Consider the following 22,231-nt stretch of genomic DNA (forward strand, 5'->3'; position numbering starts at 1 on the left):
TGATACCTACTATGAATTATTAAGAGCTTTAGTCGAAGCTCCGTAGGTACCTATAACAAATTGATACACCTACGCGCCAAGTAATATTTTATTAGGGCGGTTACAGACTCATTACTTTTACACTGACCTAAAATTATGCAAATAGGTTGGTAGGTGCTTATTTGTAAAGTTTTGTTGATGAAAGTGTTTTTATTTGAGTTAAGTTAGCTATGCAGATATTTAATCAGGATCAACCGGACGTTAGGGTAGAAAACTGAGGAATGAGTTCGTCCAGAATGCATGCACTGTTGAATAAAGGCCTTTCCCCTTCACTTGCCCGACGGCTTGGGTTGCGTCTTTAGATTTGTACCTATCTGATTTGGAGGATGCTTCTTCCTATTCTTTGCAGATTTTTTAGTACGAACCTGAGGCCCAGAGAATACCCACGCTTACCTTATTACCGACTTAAAAAGGAGGAGGTTCTATGTTCGGATGATTGTTTTATGTAACTACGTACACCGCGCAAGCAAAGCCGCATTTAGTAAGAATTTAAAATAAAGCTGTAATAAAGTGTCCTTTCAAAATCAATGATTGAGGTAGGTACAAACACTGTACACATTAACGTAATTAGTGATATTACAAAAGTGGGCAATAGGTCCACCAAAACATCACGCAACGGTTGATCGATAGTTTCGATGTTATCATTGTAGCGTGATTCAGTCAGCTTATTGCCGATCTTGTGTGTAGCCATACAAAGTACAACGTAGTGAAAATGTAATACATTGTGATATGAGAGTGTATCCCGAGTCAAACTTTAAAAATGACGGTTCTAAGAAGACCCGGCCGGCTTCAGATGTTAGTGGTTTTTCGCTGCTGGCTGCTAGCCTACGTCACCAGACTACGGAGTTTTTCAATAACTCAACATTGCATGGTGTACGATACATCGCTGAGAAGGACAGGCCTTTTTGTGAGAAGTAAGTATGGAGCATATTTCTCTCCCTATGAATCGAATGGAAATGGACTACCTATAAATTATTATCGTAACCAAAACACTATAAAAAAAATGGGTGCTGTTCCAGGTTTATGTGGTTCAGCTTTACAGCAGTAGGAGCAGTAACCACTTGTATTATCATAGTCAGTTTATGGGAGAAGTTTCAAACTAACCCAACTATCACGGGTGAGTAGGTAAACAACCGAAAGGTCGACACAATTGGCACAATGACAATTATTTTATTTACGACAAGAGTCTTCCTAACAACTTTATTTTCTTAGGTTTGGATACAGACTTTCATAACTGGGATGTTCCATTCCCTGCAGTGACGATATGTGACGTGGATCCAGTTGACGACGATTTATTGGAAACTTATATTGAGAGGTAGGAAATTCGAAACATTTTATTGAAGCAATATTTTGCACGTTTAAGCTGTACCTAGAAACACAATACTCTAAACTATCACTGCAAAAGATTTTGAACTTTATTACAAAACAGTAAAGTTAGAAAACAAAAAAAAATTGCTTAGCAAGCTACTAATAGGTACTTACCAATTGTTTAGCACCTGGGGTGCCAACCCTCCGGAGAAGGCTGGTGAGATGCTGCGATGGTTGGCCACACTCACCTACCGATCTATAGAAGAACGTGCTGCGGATTTCCTCTCAGACACAGCCCTTGTAGGCAAAGATGACGAAGATGGACCTGCAGTAGCTAAAAACCCTAAAGATGCTGTATTCCAAGTAAGTTCAAAAATATAAAAATTAACAAAGTTAAAGAAGAATAGGTAAGTACTTAGATGTTTTTGTCTCGCTGCCTATAGCTAAGCTGTGTAGGTAAGTAGGTTTGTTTGTTTCCCAGACATTACGTTTTTGTTTGCAGATAGTTCGACATTGTGAGTCATTGTTCTACGACTGTGAATGGAAGGGAGATTCCGAGGAATGTTGCGACGTACTAATGCCTGTATTCACTGAAATGGGATTCTGTTACGCCTTTAACTCCAAACATGCGGAAAAAGTGTGGCCATGGTATGAAGGTTTATTAAACAATTGAAATAAAATACTTATGTAAATATTAAGTGACCGTTATTTGACCTTTTACGTTCCAGGCAATCGCAGACTCAATCTGAACAGTTCAATGAAGCGTTCATCCATGAGACCGACGCCAAATGGTCCTTCATGTTTAATTCTGATCGGAAGAATACGACATTCGATGTAAGTCAGCCTTTTATTTAAGGATGCGTTCCTTAACATCCTCATAAATGATGTGTTTATTCCAGATTTTCATACATTCAACAGAAGAAATGGCGGGTCTGGAGCAAAGCGCTCAGCACTCTTGGGATCGTCGAGTGGAGAAAGTATCATTCTCCGTGAAACACACGTATACCACTGAAGACGCTCGTCAGCTGTCCATTCGTCAACGACGCTGTGTGTTCGCAGACGAACAACATCTGGAGACTTCCAACATTTACACTTATTCAGCTTGCATGAGACAGTGTCGCATGCATCGGAGTCGGGCTTTCTGCAAATGTGTTCCTCATTTTTATCCGCCTTTGAGTAAGTTTCGTGATATTTTGGTTCACTTTAACCAAACACACTTTTTGGCATTGTTTGTAGGTAGGTTTATTCACCTGCCACAAATCCAGATCCGACTTCGCTCAACCCGAAAGCACCTGCTCAACAGTTGCACCTGCGACCACTCAATGAATGCATCAGTGGTTTAGCTATTGTAGCAACATTTTCATTTGATTACAGAGGGCTACAAACAATGCTCATTAAAAGAGTTGGGATGTATAGCAAAACATGCGTCCGCAATAACAGACGTCACAAGTTGCAGCTGTGAACTAGGGTGCTCGCACACTGTTTACGAAGTCGAAAAACTTTCTGACGTCGAGTAAGTTTTACGTAATTAATCCTAAGCCATTGTATAGAGACCGTTCTAGTGGGTACTTATAGATATGACGCAAAACGGCCAAGTCATTTCAACGCACGCGTCGCGCATCTACGTAAAATAGTGGGTGTTGTTAGAAAATGGAACGATGAATAGCGATTGAAACGGGAAAATACATTTTACTTACATTTTATTAGCTTATATTAAAGTTCAAACGTCAAAAATACGTATGAAATATAAATATTAGTAACATAATTGATTCTCTACGTGTAATATTTACGTTTAGAATATAGTAAAACACTGCTTTTCCTACCTATCACTTTGGCACGCGTCTGTGTGCCTATGTTAGCATCAAAATTGATCACTATAAAAATATAAACTGGGAATGACCCAACACCCCTGAACATATTTTTTTGGTTAGTAAGAGTAATTAATTTTTAGTGCAACACGGATCAGCGAGAACACTTTGTTGGAAACAGAGTTTGTGTCATGGCCTATGGTGCGGTACAAACGCGAGGTGCTGTTCGGTTGGGTCGACTTGCTTGGTGAGTCAATGTCTGAGAAATAGAATTCTAACTAAATAGAATATATTGCATTACTTTACCTATTGGCTTATTATTTGGAGAATGTACATAACTCTCTAATAGGTGCCTATTTAGGTGATTTATACCATACCTATCTTCTGGTATCTTCATTTATTTATCCGTACCTAACAGCCATGCACTTTCTTTACCCATTTGTGCGAAATGTCATACATATCCGTTTTCATAAATTCCTAATAACTTCCATGTTATACTTACCTATTAAAATATGATACTGTGATCATCAATCTCTTGCTGGCTGATGGAATACTGCATTGCATACTGGTATCATGACTCAAATAACCTCATAGTGTGAATAATTGATGTCACTTACCACAATTTCAGTGTCATTCGGTGGTATTGCGGGATTGTTCCTGGGTTTCTCCCTGTTGTCCGGTGTGGAGCTATTGTACTACTTCACGTTGCGAGCGTGGTGTGCAGCCGCTAGAGATGCTGATGTGCTGCGAGAGGAGCGAGCTGAGAGACTGGCTCGGCCTAAACCTCCACATGACCTGAGTCTTGTGCCTTGGTAACTTTTTTATACAATTTTAGTCAAAAATCTTAGTTGTGTAAATGAATTGCTATAGCAGTGGTGGTGTGATATCGTATTTGTAACTGACATCTAGGTTTTTTTAGCCGATGAAAATATTAACAGGCTCTAGTCGACATATTCGATTTCGTATAACTTTTCCATCAATTTCAACGGGTAATACATAATTTTGTTTATAGGTGGAAGCAGCCCCCAGTGCCGCGGAGCGCTCGTCCGCTAGTGGTGCGTGCTAAGAACGTACAGCCACCGGAGTATTCGCCACCTCCTTCATATCCCACCTACTTACCTTAGTTAACATTACAATTTTTCACATAGTGTTAATATTTGAAGGAATGAAACAAAAATATACTTCTTTAATATTTATTCCAATATTTTTGGTCATACATCCATATTCCATCTAATGTCGCAATTAGTAAAATCTGTATCGAACTACATTATTGTGACAATTGGACACAAAAACAGTCAACAAGTTCCAAAATACGAGAAATATAAACATACTTGCAGTAAAGCCTAAAAAACAACCACAATAATGCAGTTCAATAAATAACAAGTTTACAAAAAAATATAAGTTCCGAAATATTTCGTGTTTGTGAATGTATTTCTCTATATAATATTAAGTATCATACAATTTGTTATCTACGAACCAAAGGTACTAAATCATACGCAGCACCAAACGTCTAAGTACTAAACAATTAGGAATGAAATTTCTGACTAATGAAACACATAAATATTACTAATATTGCATTAATAAATTGACTTAGCAATCTATTACTCACGCACTTCACTCATTAGCGATTCCCATCGCACGAATGAGTCATAATACTCTTGCTTCGTTTTCAAATACCTGATATTAATATTGCTGATTGTATTTTTATCGCAACACTTCGTAATATCAAATCGTTTATACATACACAATATACTTACAGATAGATATAAGTACTTTTATAATAAACACATCAAACTGTAAACATTATTCATCCAATAGGTTGATTTAACTACAGTGCCATTTCAAATTATCTTTTAAGAAATCTTGGCAGCTTTGGCATCATAATACCGCTTAAACCCGATTAAAAAATGTCTTATTTCTACGACCTAGTATTTAATATTGATGTAATACTTCTAGTCCAGCGTACAGCGAGTAACTTGTATCGCTTAGATGTTACAACTTAATTATAGACTTACATACGTACAAATAAGATGGATTTTCGATTAACACTTATATGTTCCTTTGGTTTTTACAATACAGTAAAGAGAATGCTGCTCGCTTACTGGATTTTATCTTACGTTTATTGAAAATACTATTGTTTAACGTAACAATTGGAAATGTATTACGTTAATTCAAATACGTATCTAGTGTTTTATGATCCTTGAAGCCTCGACTTACCGTCAACCTACCACAATCTGTAAAGACTATTTCATAGATTTCCAACTTTATTGCGACGCATTAGAGATGAAAATCTATTTAAGAAATGACAGATTGAAATAGGAATGGTGTATGAACATATACATGATTAGTAAAATACGAATAAAAGATGTGTATACGCAATTCAAATGCAGCTATTAAATAAGATAAATTACTAAATAAAAAATAGATATAAAAATCTGTATTACGCACAAGTGTTAGCGTTTTTGATAGTGTATTTATGAAGTAACTAATGAGAACTTAATATTACATTTTTAAGTAATTTGTAAAACGATTTAAGTAGCACAATAAATAAGTTAAAGCATAAAATAAGTAATAAGTTTAATCACTGTTTTTGCACGTTTTAATGTATTTTACGATAATAATACAATGCAGCAGAAAACTTACTATTGTTTTATTATGAACCTGACCATTAACAAATCAGCGTGGCTTAGATAAAAATGAGCAAAATCTTTAATATTTGTGAAGTACGGGCGAAATGCAAAATCACAAATCACCTTAAACCAATCGCGCATATCCAAAACATACGTAATTTCAATTCATAATTTTAACTATATTTACAATAATAAAATAAGTAGGATTCAACTTATACTCCTAATTCTATGATTTCATTTAAAAGGATCAACATTTTCTATATAAATCGATTTCTGTAAAATATTACTATAAAAAAAATAAGTAAGACAAACTCATTTGATTGCAAAAAATCAAATCATTTTGTGACTACTTTTTCACTAAAGAAATAATGTCCATTAGACGAAAATTCAGTAAAGTACTTAAAACCGTATTATCTGTCTGCTTTGGCTACACTAAGACAGAACGATACTTTAAATACATTACTGAACTGTTGCGAAAATGGACTAAGTATAAGAGGTAATTGCCTATGAGAAAAGAAATAAAAAAAGACATTAGTGAATGTGTATGATATGACATGATTATGTTAATGTGTGAAATGTAAACTTCTGCCAGTTTTCAATTTACTATTTTTATTTACCGGCTAACAAGTTTTGTACTGTTGCAGGTTTCTATTTAATAGATAACAGACATTTTAAAGGATACGGAAAGAGTCTGTCAAGTGTTATTTGGCACTCCATTTAATACAAAACATTACGATTGGCCAGCATAAACATATTGATTAAAAGATCAACATTGGCCCATTTAATGCGATATCATTTCTCTAAGAAGATTCGAATGTTTTAATCGACAGAGGTAAGTTGTATGTTCTCATCTATGTGTTGGGTTATGGGGGCTTATACTTAGGCGGACCGTGAAGTCTCTAATGAAGATAATTAATTACAACCCTCTTTACCAGATATAGTATATTAGACACTATTGTTATGGCGCAGAGTGCAACAAACAAATGTTAGAGTTTCACTATTTTTCTAACTTTAAACTGAGTTTCTTCAATAGTTTACGCGTGTAGGAGAAAGGATGATGACCATAGTAATATTCTGATACTTCCAATTGCGACCATAATTATACTAACCGATAAAAATAACTTGACAGACTCAATAATGAAAATGATGAATTTAGTTTAAAATAAGTACAAAATAAAAATGTTTGCACAACCTATACAAAATAAGTAAACCATGTTAAATTAAATATTAAAATATTAATCTAGTTGATTAATTTAATTAAATAGTTCTCGATAGTTTAATTATAGCCATACGTACGAAGTACTGTAATCAGAGTTTTAACTACTTTTAAAACAAAATAGTACAGAAAGGTTACATAGACACGTGAATGATATTCAGCGCTGGAAGTATCCGAGAATTCCTTTATCACAGCAGAAGTCATGATTGTCTTGTCTCTAAGTTTACAACGACACTGCAATGTCAACATGCAGTAGCGCAAAAAGGGGCAAATACATCAAGACAAGTTGACAAACCAATACAAAAAATGGTAAACCACTCTATCATACCAGCTCTTTTTTATTGATCTGATGGCGAACCTAATTTGCGCAATGACAAAGCATTAACGGCCTCTCACTTAGCTAACAAGACCATCCGACGAAGTGTTAGGATTCTACTAAAACTAGCACACACATTAAATGTTATCTTCTACATATCCTTCAAAGAATTTTAATTGCAAAGTGCTTGTCTTAGTTCAAACCTAACGGCACAGCGGCCAATGAAATAGCGCTTGTTCCTCTGAACAGCAGTAGAGTAATTTTACTAGATTGGGACTTAAATTAAGTAACAGCCACCTTAACTTCCAGTAAGGTTATTTGCTGACTGATAAATAAATATTATAGTACAAACAATTCGGAAAGTACACTGACCGTTGCAGTGTCTTCTACTATCACTACAGAGTAAAAAGGTAACTATGAGGCGGGATAGACCCGGAGAGGTGATCCTTCGGAAACATTTTGCCTTGATTATTTCGGTTTAAACAACTTAACATTGTGTTAAGAATAAGATGTCTTTCTGCTATAATTTTTCCGAAGAATCACCAAGAGGCGTGCGTCACGAACTCAACAAACACCTCAACTCATAACGAAATGCAGTAACTTGACATTAAATTCTCTTAAAAATAAATATGATCTAACTTGTCAAGTTATTGCAACTTAACTGATAAAAACTGATGGCAACATCATCGATTGGATGGCATAGGATAAGTTGTCCTTACATATTATAAAACAAAGTCCCAGTCGTATGTGTTTGCGACAGACTCGAAAACTGCTGAGCTGATTTTTATATGGTTTTCACCAGTAACAAGTTGCGAGCGGGAAGTTAGTAGTTTTGTGAACTAACCTATGAGAATGGAGTGGAACACTGGGTGGTGGCACCATTAGCTTATCAAGTTGGCTACGTTCGGTATGAGTGGAAGTACGTAGTGTCAGCTAGCCCACGTGGTCCAGGCAGCCCAGTGCGGCCGCGGCCAGCAGGCGGGGCGGCGGCGCGGTCAGCACAGCTGCAGGTGCGGCGGCACACACAGGGGCCGCGCCGCGTCGCCCTCGGCCCCCTTGTCGCAGCGCCGCCGCATCACGCGCGCCAGCCGGGAGAACTTCTCCGAGTCCGACAGACTCGCCTGGAAACATACATAAATAATTAAAATGGTACATAATATCGTTACTATCATTATATTCTTAGCAAGTGTTAATAATAGCATAGCATACTTCATGACAAAAATTGTGAATATATGCCACAATTAGGCTTTAAAAACGACGATATTAAATAATACGAATGCTTAAGACATACATACATTATAAAGTACTGACTATTGGAAATAAGATCTATAATAATAATTGACGCAACTCACCTCAATAGCTATAGCTAGTATAATATGAAGGGCAGGTATCAGCAATAGGTAAATACGGAACATAGTTTGTTCAGAGTCAGCCGACGACATGGCCTCAACTTCCATGAAATGTGCCAACCACTCCCACGGGCATAACAGTAGTAACGTCACGAACACTGACTGAGTAACTAAAGTTATCATCATATAATCTGAAATAGAAACATAAACAAAATATAAACATATTCCTATTTGAACTAGAAGAAAATATAACATGATCATTTCATCATAACTAGACTTCATGTATTTCTATAAGAAATTAGGTTGCCTAAAATTTTGCATACTGCTCGTTTATTGCGATGGTCGGTAGTAGTTTTAGGATTAACCAAGATCCTCGTAAATAATCTTTACCTTGTACTTCTTGACATTTTTGACATTGTACTTTTTTATTTTTATAACTTTGTAGCTCTTACATAGCCATAAAATAGTAATAATAATAATGAATGAATGAACAATAAGCAGTACTTACAATTTGTGCAGAAAGGTTGTCGGAAAGGCCAGCCTTTGGCATAGACGCAGGCCATGATTAAGTACTGGAATGCAGTAACTATGAACAGAACTGTGTTCTCCCAGCACAACACTTGTTCTACGTCGGGACCACCTTCTACTGGTTTGAACCTGTGATGACAAAACGACGTTTTATAACTAGGTTTTTTGGCAATGTTGGTTATTGAAATATGTTTGTTAAATTGTTAGTAACAACTAGATTTTAATATACTGCTTCACTTGGGGTATTCAAACTGTTACAAATATTGTATTCCTATAAATTTTACAACTTTATTTATATATTTTTAATAACAGGGACTTTTATCAGAACCATAAGTGTCGTTTGACTGCGGAACCTTCGACGCGTCGTTTGTTATTTGTCGAGAATTACTGCTCATAACTATGAGCCCCTAGAGTGACTTGAAACTAGTCGAGTTACCTCGTCAAGCAGTTACATAAGTAGAACGTAAAACACATCCCACAAGTTGGCAAGTTTTCACACACTTTGTTATAAACCTACTAAACGCAATGAGTCAAGTATATAATTTTCTATTAAAACTTGCCAAGTTATATCATTTTTAACTGTGGTCTGTGTATGGAACTTGGTACTTATTTAGATCTCACTTCTTTTATAGGCGAAGCATTCCCATATTATCGAACTTGGCAGCCTTTCACATTTATGTTTTGGGTGGGATTTCATTTATTTTTGTAAGGTTTATTTTCTTTTTTTCTTATTTTACTTTACTTTGACTAAATACAAACCTTCGTAACGAATTTTTGGTCGGTACGACCATTGGAAGATATAGATAACTTTTTTGTTTTAGTTCCTAAGGGGTATGAATTTACACCTTCATTATTTTTAAAACCGACTCACACTTGGCCATTTTCAGATTTTTTCCTTTACCTTGACCTAAAGACTTACCTCCATGCCAAATTTCAAGTCAATACGACCATTGGAAGTGGTCTAGGTTTTTGATGAGTGAGTGAGTGAGTGAGTCAGTCAGTGAGTGTATAGTAAAAATAGCGATTTTCTGACGTCAATATCTCAAGACCTACAATAGGTACATTAATGAAATTTTGTATTTTAGATAAGTAAGTAGATCTCGACAGATACTAGAAATTTCATATGCGTAGATAAAATAGATTTTGAGTTATAGGTGGGTCGAACTTGGCCCGAAATGGTTCGTGTAATATAACCCACGGCCGGTGTGTCGGTTTTTTTGCTCGAACTTGGCGGACACACTGCCGTGTGTCTAGATTAATGACAGATACATAAATATGATACATATTGTCTTAAAATCATCAATATCATCGTATAAACACTTACCAAGGTTGAGCATAAAGCAGGTAAATGGACGCAATCTGCATTAGCAGCACCAATGAGACTTGTATGACGAGTGGCAAGATACTAGAGAGAGCGACGAGAGACACGGGCGGCGACTGGCGCGTCAGGACCGGGCCGGGGGACGCGCGGCCCAGCGACAGGGCCAGCAGGGTCGTCAGCACCAGGTCGATGTACAGGAACTGGTTGTTGCCGAGGATTGAGTAGAACTGTAACAATGGTAATGAGAGAATGTCAGTTTTAAAATATGTATATCTGTTTGAATGTTCGGGTGACTCATTGTAGTGTAGGGTAAGGGAGGGACCTTAATAGTTACACAAAATGGTATATTAACCCGTGGTATAACGGAACGCAGGTTTCATATACTTTACCTCTAAAGAACTACTGTACTAGAGAACATTGCATAGCTGTTTAATTTATTTTTATGTTTGCATATAGTATATCACCTTTATTATTTAACTACTATACTTACATTATACAAAATCAGGATTGAGAAGAATTGAATGAGCGAGTAGAGCGCCATGTATTTGAAGATAGCGAACGATGTGCTCAAAGCACAACGCCCTTCCAAGGCGAGGAGTTTCACGCATTTAATGTTCTGCTCTTGAGATGTGAATGGTGCAGCCACTGAAAACAAAAATAAAAGGTTAATATCTTTCTATGTCTCCACATACGAAGCGGCGAACATCTCATGACCAATTGATTTCGCTGTGTTGTGTGTTACGTTATTCTGCTGAATGATTATGAGCTCTTAGCGTGGCTTGAAATTAGTCGAGTTAGCTCATTAAACAGTTACGTCAGTCATTAACATAATTAGTCTTGTTTATGACAACCATCATTTTCTATTACATTCCATCTATTAAAATTATTAATTGGTAGTATAATTACCCGATGCATCAGCCTCCGAGAGCGAGATCCCGACATGGGCGGCCTTGAGCGCGCCGCAGTCGTTGGCTCCGTCCCCGCACATGCCGACCACGACGTCCTCGCCCTGCAACGCTGTTATAAGCTGCGTCTTCTGGTCCGGACCGAAACGACCGAATACCATTCCTATAACAATGCACGTAGATATGAAGTTGATTATTATTTCTATATACTTTCTATGAAGAATTCGTGTTAGAAATTAAAAACAGTCATTTCATTCATATTTTATGACTTATTAATAAAATAAGATTTATCATAACCGTAACTATGTATGTTCTTTATTACGTATGATATTAAAACTTAATATTCCGATTTTCTGTGGTTAATACAATGTAGTCGAATTTTTGTATAATTATTAACTTGTTAGAGAAGTATATTTAAACAATTAGACTTATTGTAATTACAGAGAAATTTCATATTTTGTTTTAAAAGAAATATAACTTACCTCTAGAGAGCACCGCCGGCATTAGCTCGGGGTAATGAGTACGTATCACAGCCCAAGTTTTACCCTCGAGAGCTAACACATAGGCATCTAATGCCAACTTAGGCGGCGCTCCTTCGCCCACCACCTGTAAATAGCCATATTTTTAAGTTCATCGATGCATCGTGCTTGTTTATGCACATAAAGCTCTTTAAATAAATAAATAAAATAGACTGATCTAGTAGTCTCAAGTGCAACTATTAAGCGAGAAGTTTCGAGTCCAGCGTCATTATTAGTATCATATCATTTAACTTTTTAAAAATGTTCACCAACAGTACGGCAAATGGACCAATCCAGTATACAAGTAGGATCACTTTATTACAAGGGACTTATAACATTACATCTACATATTCTGTCGTCAGGTAAAAAAAGTTATGTAATTTTATCAGTTCAACAAAAACAACCATAGGATACCCGATGACCTAATTCATGACGTCATGCAATTCATTAATGGAAGCTGCCATAGAAACTTACTTCCATACAAAGAGGCGGGCGTGAGTCGTTGGTCTGCGGTTGTTCCGTGGTGATAAGGACCAGTTTCTGGTGAGGCTGCACCATGAGACAGCCCCGGGCCACAGACATTGCCGTCATTATGTTATCCCCTGTAAACAAACAATAGGAAAATTACTCATAGCTTTGTCATATTATGAGGAAAACGGAACAAATATTTACATTTAGGTTAATTAACTGCGTATTGTGACGTGTTGCTTGTTGCTAGGTCATTAATTAATATTGCTAATTAAGTGGGCATTAGTAAAATTATGAGCAGCATTCATTGATATTTGTTATGAGGTAATTTTCGTCACTTTTATTTTGTGAAGGAAATGTGTTTGAAATGTGGTGCTATACCAAATAATTTATTTTTCTTTTTTTATCTACTCACCGGTGACCATGATCAGTCTCATAGAAGCTTCGTGGAGTTCTCTAATCACTTGAGTTGTCTCTGGCTTCAGGCTATTTTGCATGACTAGAAAGCCTAAGAACGCCATATCACACTCAAGGTTCGACCTCTTGACCCGTTGTGCGTCGACCCATTTCATTTTGCGATCGAGTTTCTTATGCGCAAGACCGATTACACGGAAACCGTTGGATGTATACTCGTTCAGGACCGAACTAAAATTCTCTGGGAGTGTTTCCGGATTGCACATACCAGCCACCTACAAAATAAAAGATAATTTAATACATATCATACTTATACTTGTACGTAGGTAACTATAAAAGTAGGTATGTAACAGTAGCATGTACTTTTTACATGAGAGCAGACACAGGTGTTTGCTTATCTACGTAATTAAAAATAATAATCATAAAACGTGTTGCTAAGCGAAAACTACAACAAGAACATCTGGACAAAATAGATAATTATATTTATTTTAGATAATTATATTAGATTTTAATAAAACCTGCACTGGTACGAAGCACTAGTACAGTATAATATTGGTTTACCTTTTCAGGAGCACCTTTGACGAAGTAAACCATTTGTGGCTGTCCCAGTACATTGGTTATAACACCCATTGATTGTTGTGCCGACGAGAAGTGGAACCGCCGCAATAAACCGATCTAATAACAAAAGAAAGTACTATTTTAATTATTTTTTTAAACATTCAGACATGATGGTCAGGAGAAAGAAAAGTTGCTATGTAGAATTTGAAGGTTCTTTCATTTCATAGCAATACTTATTTGACACAGCGTGATAGCAGTGATCGTGATCTGTATTTTTTTATGGAATAAGCCGGCAAACTAGCAGATGAATCACTTGATGGTAAGCAATCGCCGCCGCCCATGGACACTTGAAAGACCAGAGGCGTTACAAATGAGTTGTCGGCCTTATGGGCGTTAGGAGTTAAGACTTGTTGGGGAATCGGGGATTTGGAAGGGGGTATTTTTGATGAGGCAATATTATGACTGGCTTTATACAATTTTGGTAAAGAAAACAAACCTCATAAGGTATTTCCATAGTAAAGGGATCAAAGTCATCCAGATTCTGCATAGATCCATTGGCAGATGTAGCGGGCTTCACAATGACGGGTGTCAAGTTGTCGTATCGTGTGTTCTCAGGTCCTGGTTCTTCGAGTACCTGTGAATGAAAATCGGCCTTATTATATAAGCATTAGGCAGTGTTTTTGTGTATTAGAAATGAGTTAAGGTATTATGATGGTGATTCTATTACTCATTATAATTTTGCCTCTTTGAAACTTAAAAATGTTTGAAACAGTCATTTATCTACATAAAAATGAAGTCGTTTAGGTAAATTGAAAAAATACTAAAACTAAGCTTTGAAGTTTATCGTAAAAAGCGTAATATTGTTATTTAAAAGCTCTTATTAGCCTACATTTTAATATCTAATAGCTCTTATCAGTATGACGGACACCTGGCTGTCCTATCTGGTTTAATGTTATCAGATTTTCAACTCAAATCAGATAAGTAGACGTCATATCTACGAGGAATAGTCAGCTGCTTCATTTCCGAGTATAGTCATTAGTAATTTGTTTAGGGAAAACATGACATCATCTCTGTTATTTTGACTGTATTGGCCAAAAATAAAACAATAACATTACAAGTCTTTCCTGAACTATACTTACTTCAGTTCTGTGTCTTAATTTCGTAAATCTATATTACCTTGTTGATTTTCTATTGTAATAGTGGCAATTACGGTTGATAAGAATGTGACACAGGAGATGGTCATAGTGTGAATTACTGTTTCTCATATTCTAAAACTAGCTTTTTATTTATATATTACTTAAACCTTCTTGCTTAAATCTTTACACTGCACTTGACGATTTACTTTAATCGCTAATGAAAAACGTTTTATGCATATAGGACTTTGTTATAATATACAGTCAAGCTCACTCACCCACTGTGTGAATTCAAACATCTTCAAGTCAAGAGGGTCGCCTTTCAACTGGCCCTGTATGCTGGTGAGAGAGTGACAAGACGCCAGGGCCTGTATGAGTGGACTGGTCACAGGCAGACTGCTCACTTCCACCACACACTCTCCAAACTTCTCCCCTGAACGTACCGGTATCACTGAATGGAAGTCCAATCCGTCTTCAGTTAGAGTGCCAGTCTAAAAATAAAATTCATATAGTAAGTTTTGTTGGTCACAATTTTTCATTACCATATACAGGTTGTCCCTGAAATCGACGTCCAACAGGCACCAGACGATCGGCAAGGTTCCAACTGTTATTAGAAAAATATCGTCTGTTGACTTCAGGGACACCCTGTATGTATGTGCTTTCATATTTTCCGTTAAACAGTAAGTTTAAAACAAATGGAACAAATTTGGCTTACATAATTACCGTCCTAAATTAAAGCACAGTTAACATTGTAATAATTTCGTTGACCAAATTTCAAATTTGGCTTACATAATTACAATCCTAAATTAAAGCACAGTTAACATTGTAATAATTTCTTTGACAAAGCGTAAAGACATACATAAATAATGCAACAATACATACCTTATCAAAACACATAACTTGTAATTTGCCACATATTACAATTCTAGGTGGTGATACACAGAAGATCCTGTTTTTACGGAGCCGATTCTGACTGTATACTATGCCAGCTGTCATGGCGGCGGGTAACGCGGGCGGTACTACGATCGTGATGATGTCTAGAGTGCGGAGAACTATTGTACCAATCGAACTCTGTAAAAAAAGAATGAGAAATTAATTTAAGGCGAAGAACGGAAGATCAAGCTCAACTCAATGGTGTGCTATTTGAGTTAGAAGACAACCGAATAAAGAACTTTGAATGTCAACTTATGCAAACAGTATATTTCCTTGTAAAAATAAACGTAACTAATTATGGTAAAACAATTTACGACAAATGTCGTATGAGTTAAGTTTGTATACGTACTACAAGTTGTTGACTTAGGTTGCGTCAAACATGCGCAAACAATAGTGATGTCTACAACTATTTGCGCAACACAAGACAGCTATGCGCAAATTGCAATAAATTACTAAAGTAGATATATAAAAACATATTTCTACTTACTCCTCGTACAACATACAGCCAGATAGAGTAACCCATTCCAATCGCGGCAATGCAGAACATGAATATAACAAACTTGACGGCATCTTTATAGAACTGGAATCCAAAGGGTTTTGGGAACAAAATGCTTTTCAGCAACTCTCCTTTAGCTGTGTAGAAACCTGTGCGTACGACTTTAGCTAGAACCTAAAAAATATATTAAAATATTATTTTAAAATTAAATGATTTTACACATAAATGCATAGTTAATTATTATTGTTTCAAGTTCGTACCTGATTGTTGCCATAGAATCGAGTTTGCATAACATGAGTGCCAGCAAATAATGTATGTCGTTTGTGCCCTTCAGTTGAATATATTTCAGGTGACGAGCAAGGAGGACCTTTCATTACGGGCACACTTTCACCTAAAATCAAAGATATCAAATCAAATGAGAGACAGAAATGGAATACACCATGTTAAAACTAATTATACGGGCGAATAATAATCGATCGAATGGTCAAAAGTTATTTTTTAGTGTGACAGTTTTTATGAGACTAGGCTCTGTTTCCAAAACAAAGATCTTATACAAATGTTACCCTTGAAGACGATTTAATATTCAAAAGTAGTTGATGAATATTAAATCTTGACGATAACGTCTGACTCGGCATTCCACTCGAGTAATTTTTTAATGACAGCAAACCATCCTGACCCACTTTCACGGCGACTGTCGCGATTGGATATTAAACAGCAGTTTAAAATAACCCTTTGAAATATCATGTGTACCAAAACTGTGTGAGATATTGAAACTAAGAAAATGACTATTACTTTTGCTCGTGTTGCCTAAACAATAAAGATAAATGACGTAGTTCGCAATTAGATTAGTTACTGCATAGATAGTTTGCGTAAACTGCTTATGTAATGAGTAATGTGATAACTAATTACATATACGATAATATTAATAGTAGTTTAGTACTATACATACTATTCTGTAGTATTGTTATACAACTGAAACACGTGGCTACCTACAAGTAAACATTCTATTACATGGTACATACAAATCAAGATACATTTATTGATTGATTTACAGACGTTCAATTTGATTGGGAATACCATTTTTTAATAAGTGTCAATTTTATGAACATGTACTGTACATGGAATGCGTGTATCAATATTGGTGCAGATGGTTTAAATTGAAATGTGTAGGTCATGTCTGTCGTATTAATTCAACTGTTGTACAATGGAGCCCAGTAAGTCTGGAAGTTTATTCTTCTATAATAATAGTGAGATAAGATTTCAGTGAGAAATTGATCAGCAATAGTATAATAACAATAATGTTTTACTTTCTTTATAAAGGATGTTTTTAAAACTAACGAAAGTGTTGGTCTTTCATCTGAGTTTTTATCTTACCTGTTAGCATACTCTCATCTACAATGCAGGTTCCGGTCAGAAGCATGGCGTCGCAGGGCATCACACACCCGTCAGGTGGAAGAACTAATACATCGCCGGGTACCAGTCGACTGGCGTTCACGACGCACTCCTCCCGGCCCATGCGGGTCGGTCGTAGCACGGTCACAGTGAATGCACTAGTTGAACCAGCCATTTTGTGGAGATTGATGCTCATCTAAAGAAAAAAAGAACAATGATTTGTATTTTTCTCAGGTACTCTTCGAATTATATATAGGAGTATTTAAGTCTTAATAGAAACTAGAATCTTTTTCTTTCTAAATTTACCTGTTTAGTTTGATACAACGCCAGCATACAGGTAGCAACGGACAGCAGGAAAACGCAGGTCGCATACTGATAATATTCATCCAAAGACCAAAGAATGATGGAGAAAACTTGGAACAAATAGAAAGGATTGAAGACTTCCTCGACGAACAGCGTCCAGTAACTCTTTACTTCCACTTCTACTGAGTTTGTACCATACAGTTTGATCCTGTAATAAATAAATGGATAGGATTTGAATTAGGTTACCAAACTGTCTTTTTGAACTGAAAATTGGCTAAAACATCATTATTTCTTCACTTACAATTCGTTTTGCTGCCGTTTGTTTATACCAGACATATTCTCCATCAGCAGTTGGATAGTGAGCTTCTCATTGAGTGCAAGAACATTGATAAAAACTCCTTGGTCGTTAAGCCAAATGAACCGGTTGTGTTTGAACATAAAGTAACGCAACCTGTTATCTCTATGATTTGATAAGTTCAGGTCGACTTCAAGCACTTTCTCTGTAGTCCATCCTCCATCAGAGTCGATAACTAAAAAGTAATGGGAAATATTAATTTATTGATTGATAAACATATAGAACTAAAGCCGTATAAAAGAGTATTATTGGCCCGAAATAAAAATGTAAAATAAAGGACCATACTTGATCAAAACTCACCACAAATTTCCTTAGCCGTTTTCAGACTGCATTTTACGTATTTGAATCGATTGTAGGACGGGTAATAAGCCAATGCAAAATATGGTAAGCCACATAGTAATATGCACACGGTGTGTAATAAAGTAGCGCGTAATTTAGAATATTTGAAGCCATGAATGTTTATGGTTTGTTCATCGCCGCTGCTCTCGATTATTTGCCACTGCGTCTCGCCAATGACTTCATATTCGTCTGCAATGAAAACAAAAGGTCTGAATACCTTACCGGGGATACGTGTTGGGTGGAGGTGGCGGCACTTTGTTTGCTTTTAGTAATTATTGCTACTTTTTTTCCTATTTAATGTCCTTTAAGGAAAGTTGTGTTACATCTGAATTTAAGGTCCCCGATTATGTATCTTCGTTCCCATTGCTAGGTATCATAAAAAAAAAACTAACTTACTTTTATAGTATACAAATAAAAATCTTATTACCTACAACCTACATGTACACACATACATCTTTAATTTGCGTTAAATTCGTTTTGATTAGAACTAATAGGTATTCCAGCAAATTCTTTAAAGATAAGAAATAAACGTGCTTTAAAATAAATGTATTTTTGTATCATGACAAATTGCAGCTACAACTTCTAAGAATAAAATTGTTTATTCGATGTATTTATTGCTACATATTTATTCGTAATCATAATATTTATTTGTTTAGCTAGAGCTAGATGTGAGCCCTCTAATAATAATTGACCCAAAATCTAAAATTGCTTAAATCTAGAACACCTACACCTACCATTATTATTTTTTTAATATTACACATCCAGATTCAGAACTGTTAACACACACAATGTCCCGTTCCCGTGCAGAAATTAAATGCACGACACGTTAAACAGCAGTGGGTCGGCAAGTCACTGCGTCTACCGTGTATTTCTTATTTAGGTCTTGTTTACTATTTTTACACATAAGGATAATTACAAGTTCTGTATACCTACAAAACAAAACTAATTACGATGAGTACTATCATGTTGAGTCATATTAATCGGTTTGATTAATTTTAAAACCGTATATTACTTTCTATCGATTAGATAATCGGATTATAAAAAAGACATCTGTGTAAATACGCGTAATTATTTACGATGACACATTACGTGTGTAAAAAAACGGAAACGATTTAAATATTTGTTGATGTTTGTTATTAAATGCCTAGGTTTACAGATTTTTATGAAGAAAAATTATGGTACGTCAGAAAATAAGTTGTCGTACTTTTTGAACGGTACAAAGTGCGACTGCCGTCTACGTCTTATCAGCGAGAGGTTTTTTTCTAGAAGGTATTCAATGTTTCCTTTTATATGCTTTTTAAATCCTAGTTGTTAGGTGCCTATTAGTTTCTTGTACTCAATATCATTCAGTGTAGCAAAATTAAAATAATAAACTCTTTATTATTTAAATTGTTTGTTTTTTTCTGCAAGTCAAGTTAAATGTTTAACAGTTGATGCTACAGATAAGTTCAATCTTTAGAACTTGCAAAGGGATACCATGTTTTTAAATTTCTTTGACTTTCCGATATTTAGGCACCGTTGCAAGCGCCATATTCACAGATGAAAAAAAAATCTGTGTTTACAAACAATAACCTAAATGTAATGAATCTATCTGCCTTGAATGAACTGCATTGCTATAGTTATTTATTTTTTATTCATAGAATAATAATGAGTATAATGTATAATGGTTACTCTTGTGTAGTCCAAATAAATGAAATATGTATGTAGGTAGTTAATTCAGTACGAAGGCACAATTACTTGGCTTTTTAATTATTATTATTTTCTAAATGAAAAGCAAAGCTGAAACAGGTTTCATTAGATAATTACCACTACTAATTATTTTAATGTGATGATAAGTTACAAATGTTACTGAAAGGCTATGTCATTTCATATTCCTTGATTTCCTGATAAGGTACTTTTACTTAGGTATAAGGGAAAACCCAGTATCAGTTTCCTTAAAACGCAAGATGCAGTAATAAGGCAGTCAACGGAATACTTAATGCTTGAGGAAAATATTAAGAGATAATGATACCACTGGAACATTTAGCCCTTATGAATGAAATGGATAAATAAGATATAGTTATTTAAATAAATAATATTATATTAGCATGATGACCTACAGTGATATTGACGTCAACACAAATGAAACATGAAACAAATATAACTAGTTAACAATGTGTATGTTAGCATTCCTTATACAAAGGACAAGTAAAATTATTACCACATTATGCAAAAACAAAACAGTGCAAACACAGTGCTATCACCTCACATTTAAAAAGAAAAACACAATACAGGTCACATTACTAAGCAAATGTTAAACTGTTACATTTATCTAGTTATTGTGTTTTTATTTTTATTCCAACAGTATCCCCGGCAAAGCATTTGGATTAAATGATAATGCTGTGAATTCGCAACATTGCTGGTGTATAAAAGCAATCGATTTTATGGTAATCTTGAATACACAAATGTCATTATAACATAGTAAAAGTAGTTCTTAAGAAAGAAAGTAGTTAATGTACAGTTACACAATGGTGATTAGAAACACCTGTTTTAACTAATTTGTACTGGTTACAATTACATTAGTAATTATGTAAAGGGAAAATGGTAAGATAACATATAATTATATCAGTCTAATACTATTCGGTAGGTACCGTAAAACGGGGTGAATAGATGTTAGAACATTTTCCCAATATTTATTGACCACTTGAATTCTATTCACTCCATTTTATTGTAATCTATATGTCTTATAGTTGCTACTATATCTAGTGATTAGTACAAACAATTACTTCAAAACAATTGACATTTGTGTATTCAGCCAGAAGCCTAGTGCAAGCAATGAATAGCCTGTTACAAACTATCCATAGCTTTGTATAACATCTGTCAAAGTATCTCATCTTGTATTTTATTACAATAACAAGAAAAATAATAATTGTTATGTTTATGACTAATGTTTCATAATATTGTGAAACAAACATTAAATTGGCAATTATATGATCTAGAGGTGATACAGTGACAGGTGTGACATGAGGAATAAATATTGTATTATGCAAGAAACATGAATATAATAAATGAAAATGAAAATTATGGTTGATGTAAGCTTTGAAATGATGTTCTTGTAAATAATGGTGATGAACATCTGCCTTCCAGAATATGCATTAACACCTACAAGGTTAGTTTCAGGCGATATGTCACTGAGAACACTTGCACATTCATAGAATCTTCTACACCATAACAGTTTGTTAGCACATGGTATTTAAATAAAACTGCAATATAGATTTATCTAGTTCAACTAATAAAAAATATTGAGTGTCTACTACCCAAATGACGGCAGACTTCTCAAAAAAGAACAAAATTGAATAATGAATTTCTCCTGGCACACTACAGCTACGTGTGTAATTAATTACCCGTGCTTACTGGATATTGTGATGTAATGAACTAAGAATCATTACCCGAATAATGTACTACTATTTTTTTGTCTTTTACATGATATTTTTCTATATTTTATGAGTCACACGATATTTAATCAAGTGCACAAGACTTACCATTGGCAGCGCAGGTGTTATTAATGTTCGGCATTCCCGCGAAAATTATTATAAAGGTTTATAACACAAAAGAGTTAAGGCATATTACTTAGATGTTGTTTAGTTATTTTTGAGTAACCGGTGCTACCTCATCGCAAATTATTTAAGGTTTTTTTTGTTGAATTATCCGCACCACTTCACATCACACTTTGCAACGAATGACAGAAGAGGATGAATTAAAAATTGATTCATTCATAGATTTTATAATGTCAGGGTGAAATTATCTCTGGTTTTAGAGATGTACTTGAATCGATTGATGGCGTTGAAGATTGAGAAACTCGACTAAAATGTAGTTTTAAATAAAGATTATTCAATTTATATAGCCAATAGTTTATTTATTTC

At 35.3% G+C, this 22,231-nt stretch overlaps 2 protein-coding genes across 3 annotated transcripts; one reads left to right on the plus strand and one right to left on the minus strand.

Annotated features, from left to right (window-relative positions):
• The first annotated feature begins 554 nt into the window (after positions 1 to 554).
• Positions 555 to 5,270, plus strand: LOC118281617 (sodium channel protein Nach-like). Its single transcript, XM_035602239.2, has 11 exons — positions 555 to 953; positions 1,059 to 1,156; positions 1,252 to 1,354; positions 1,533 to 1,710; positions 1,850 to 1,995; positions 2,076 to 2,181; positions 2,247 to 2,523; positions 2,722 to 2,860; positions 3,299 to 3,402; positions 3,784 to 3,967; positions 4,168 to 5,270. The coding sequence occupies exons 1-11, from the start codon at positions 769 to 771 to the stop codon at positions 4,277 to 4,279; spliced, it is 1,632 nt and encodes a 543-aa protein (XP_035458132.2). The 5' UTR covers positions 555 to 768; the 3' UTR covers positions 4,280 to 5,270.
• LOC118281616 (polyamine-transporting ATPase 13A3) lies at positions 4,335 to 22,066 on the minus strand. Of its 2 annotated transcripts, none has more exons than XM_035602238.2 (20): positions 21,851 to 22,066; positions 18,291 to 18,506; positions 17,937 to 18,165; positions 17,639 to 17,843; positions 17,315 to 17,528; positions 16,201 to 16,331; positions 15,932 to 16,114; positions 15,394 to 15,582; positions 14,790 to 15,002; positions 13,875 to 14,012; positions 13,382 to 13,495; positions 12,822 to 13,095; positions 12,413 to 12,540; positions 11,903 to 12,026; positions 11,422 to 11,583; positions 11,006 to 11,160; positions 10,519 to 10,742; positions 9,175 to 9,323; positions 8,670 to 8,857; positions 4,335 to 8,438 (listed from the first exon to the last, which is right to left on the minus strand). In XM_035602238.2, the coding sequence occupies exons 1-20, from the start codon at positions 21,882 to 21,884 to the stop codon at positions 8,313 to 8,315; spliced, it is 3,396 nt and encodes a 1,131-aa protein (XP_035458131.1). In that variant the 5' UTR covers positions 21,885 to 22,066; the 3' UTR covers positions 4,335 to 8,312. The 2 variants fall into 2 exon arrangements, with proteins under 2 accessions (XP_035458131.1, XP_035458129.1); XM_035602236.2 differs by having other exon boundaries at positions 18,291 to 18,518.
• Between the last annotated feature and the right edge of the window lie 165 nt (positions 22,067 to 22,231).

Source organism: Spodoptera frugiperda, chromosome 20 (assembly GCF_023101765.2).
Source record: "Spodoptera frugiperda isolate SF20-4 chromosome 20, AGI-APGP_CSIRO_Sfru_2.0, whole genome shotgun sequence".
NCBI classification, from domain to species: domain Eukaryota; kingdom Metazoa; phylum Arthropoda; class Insecta; order Lepidoptera; family Noctuidae; genus Spodoptera; species Spodoptera frugiperda.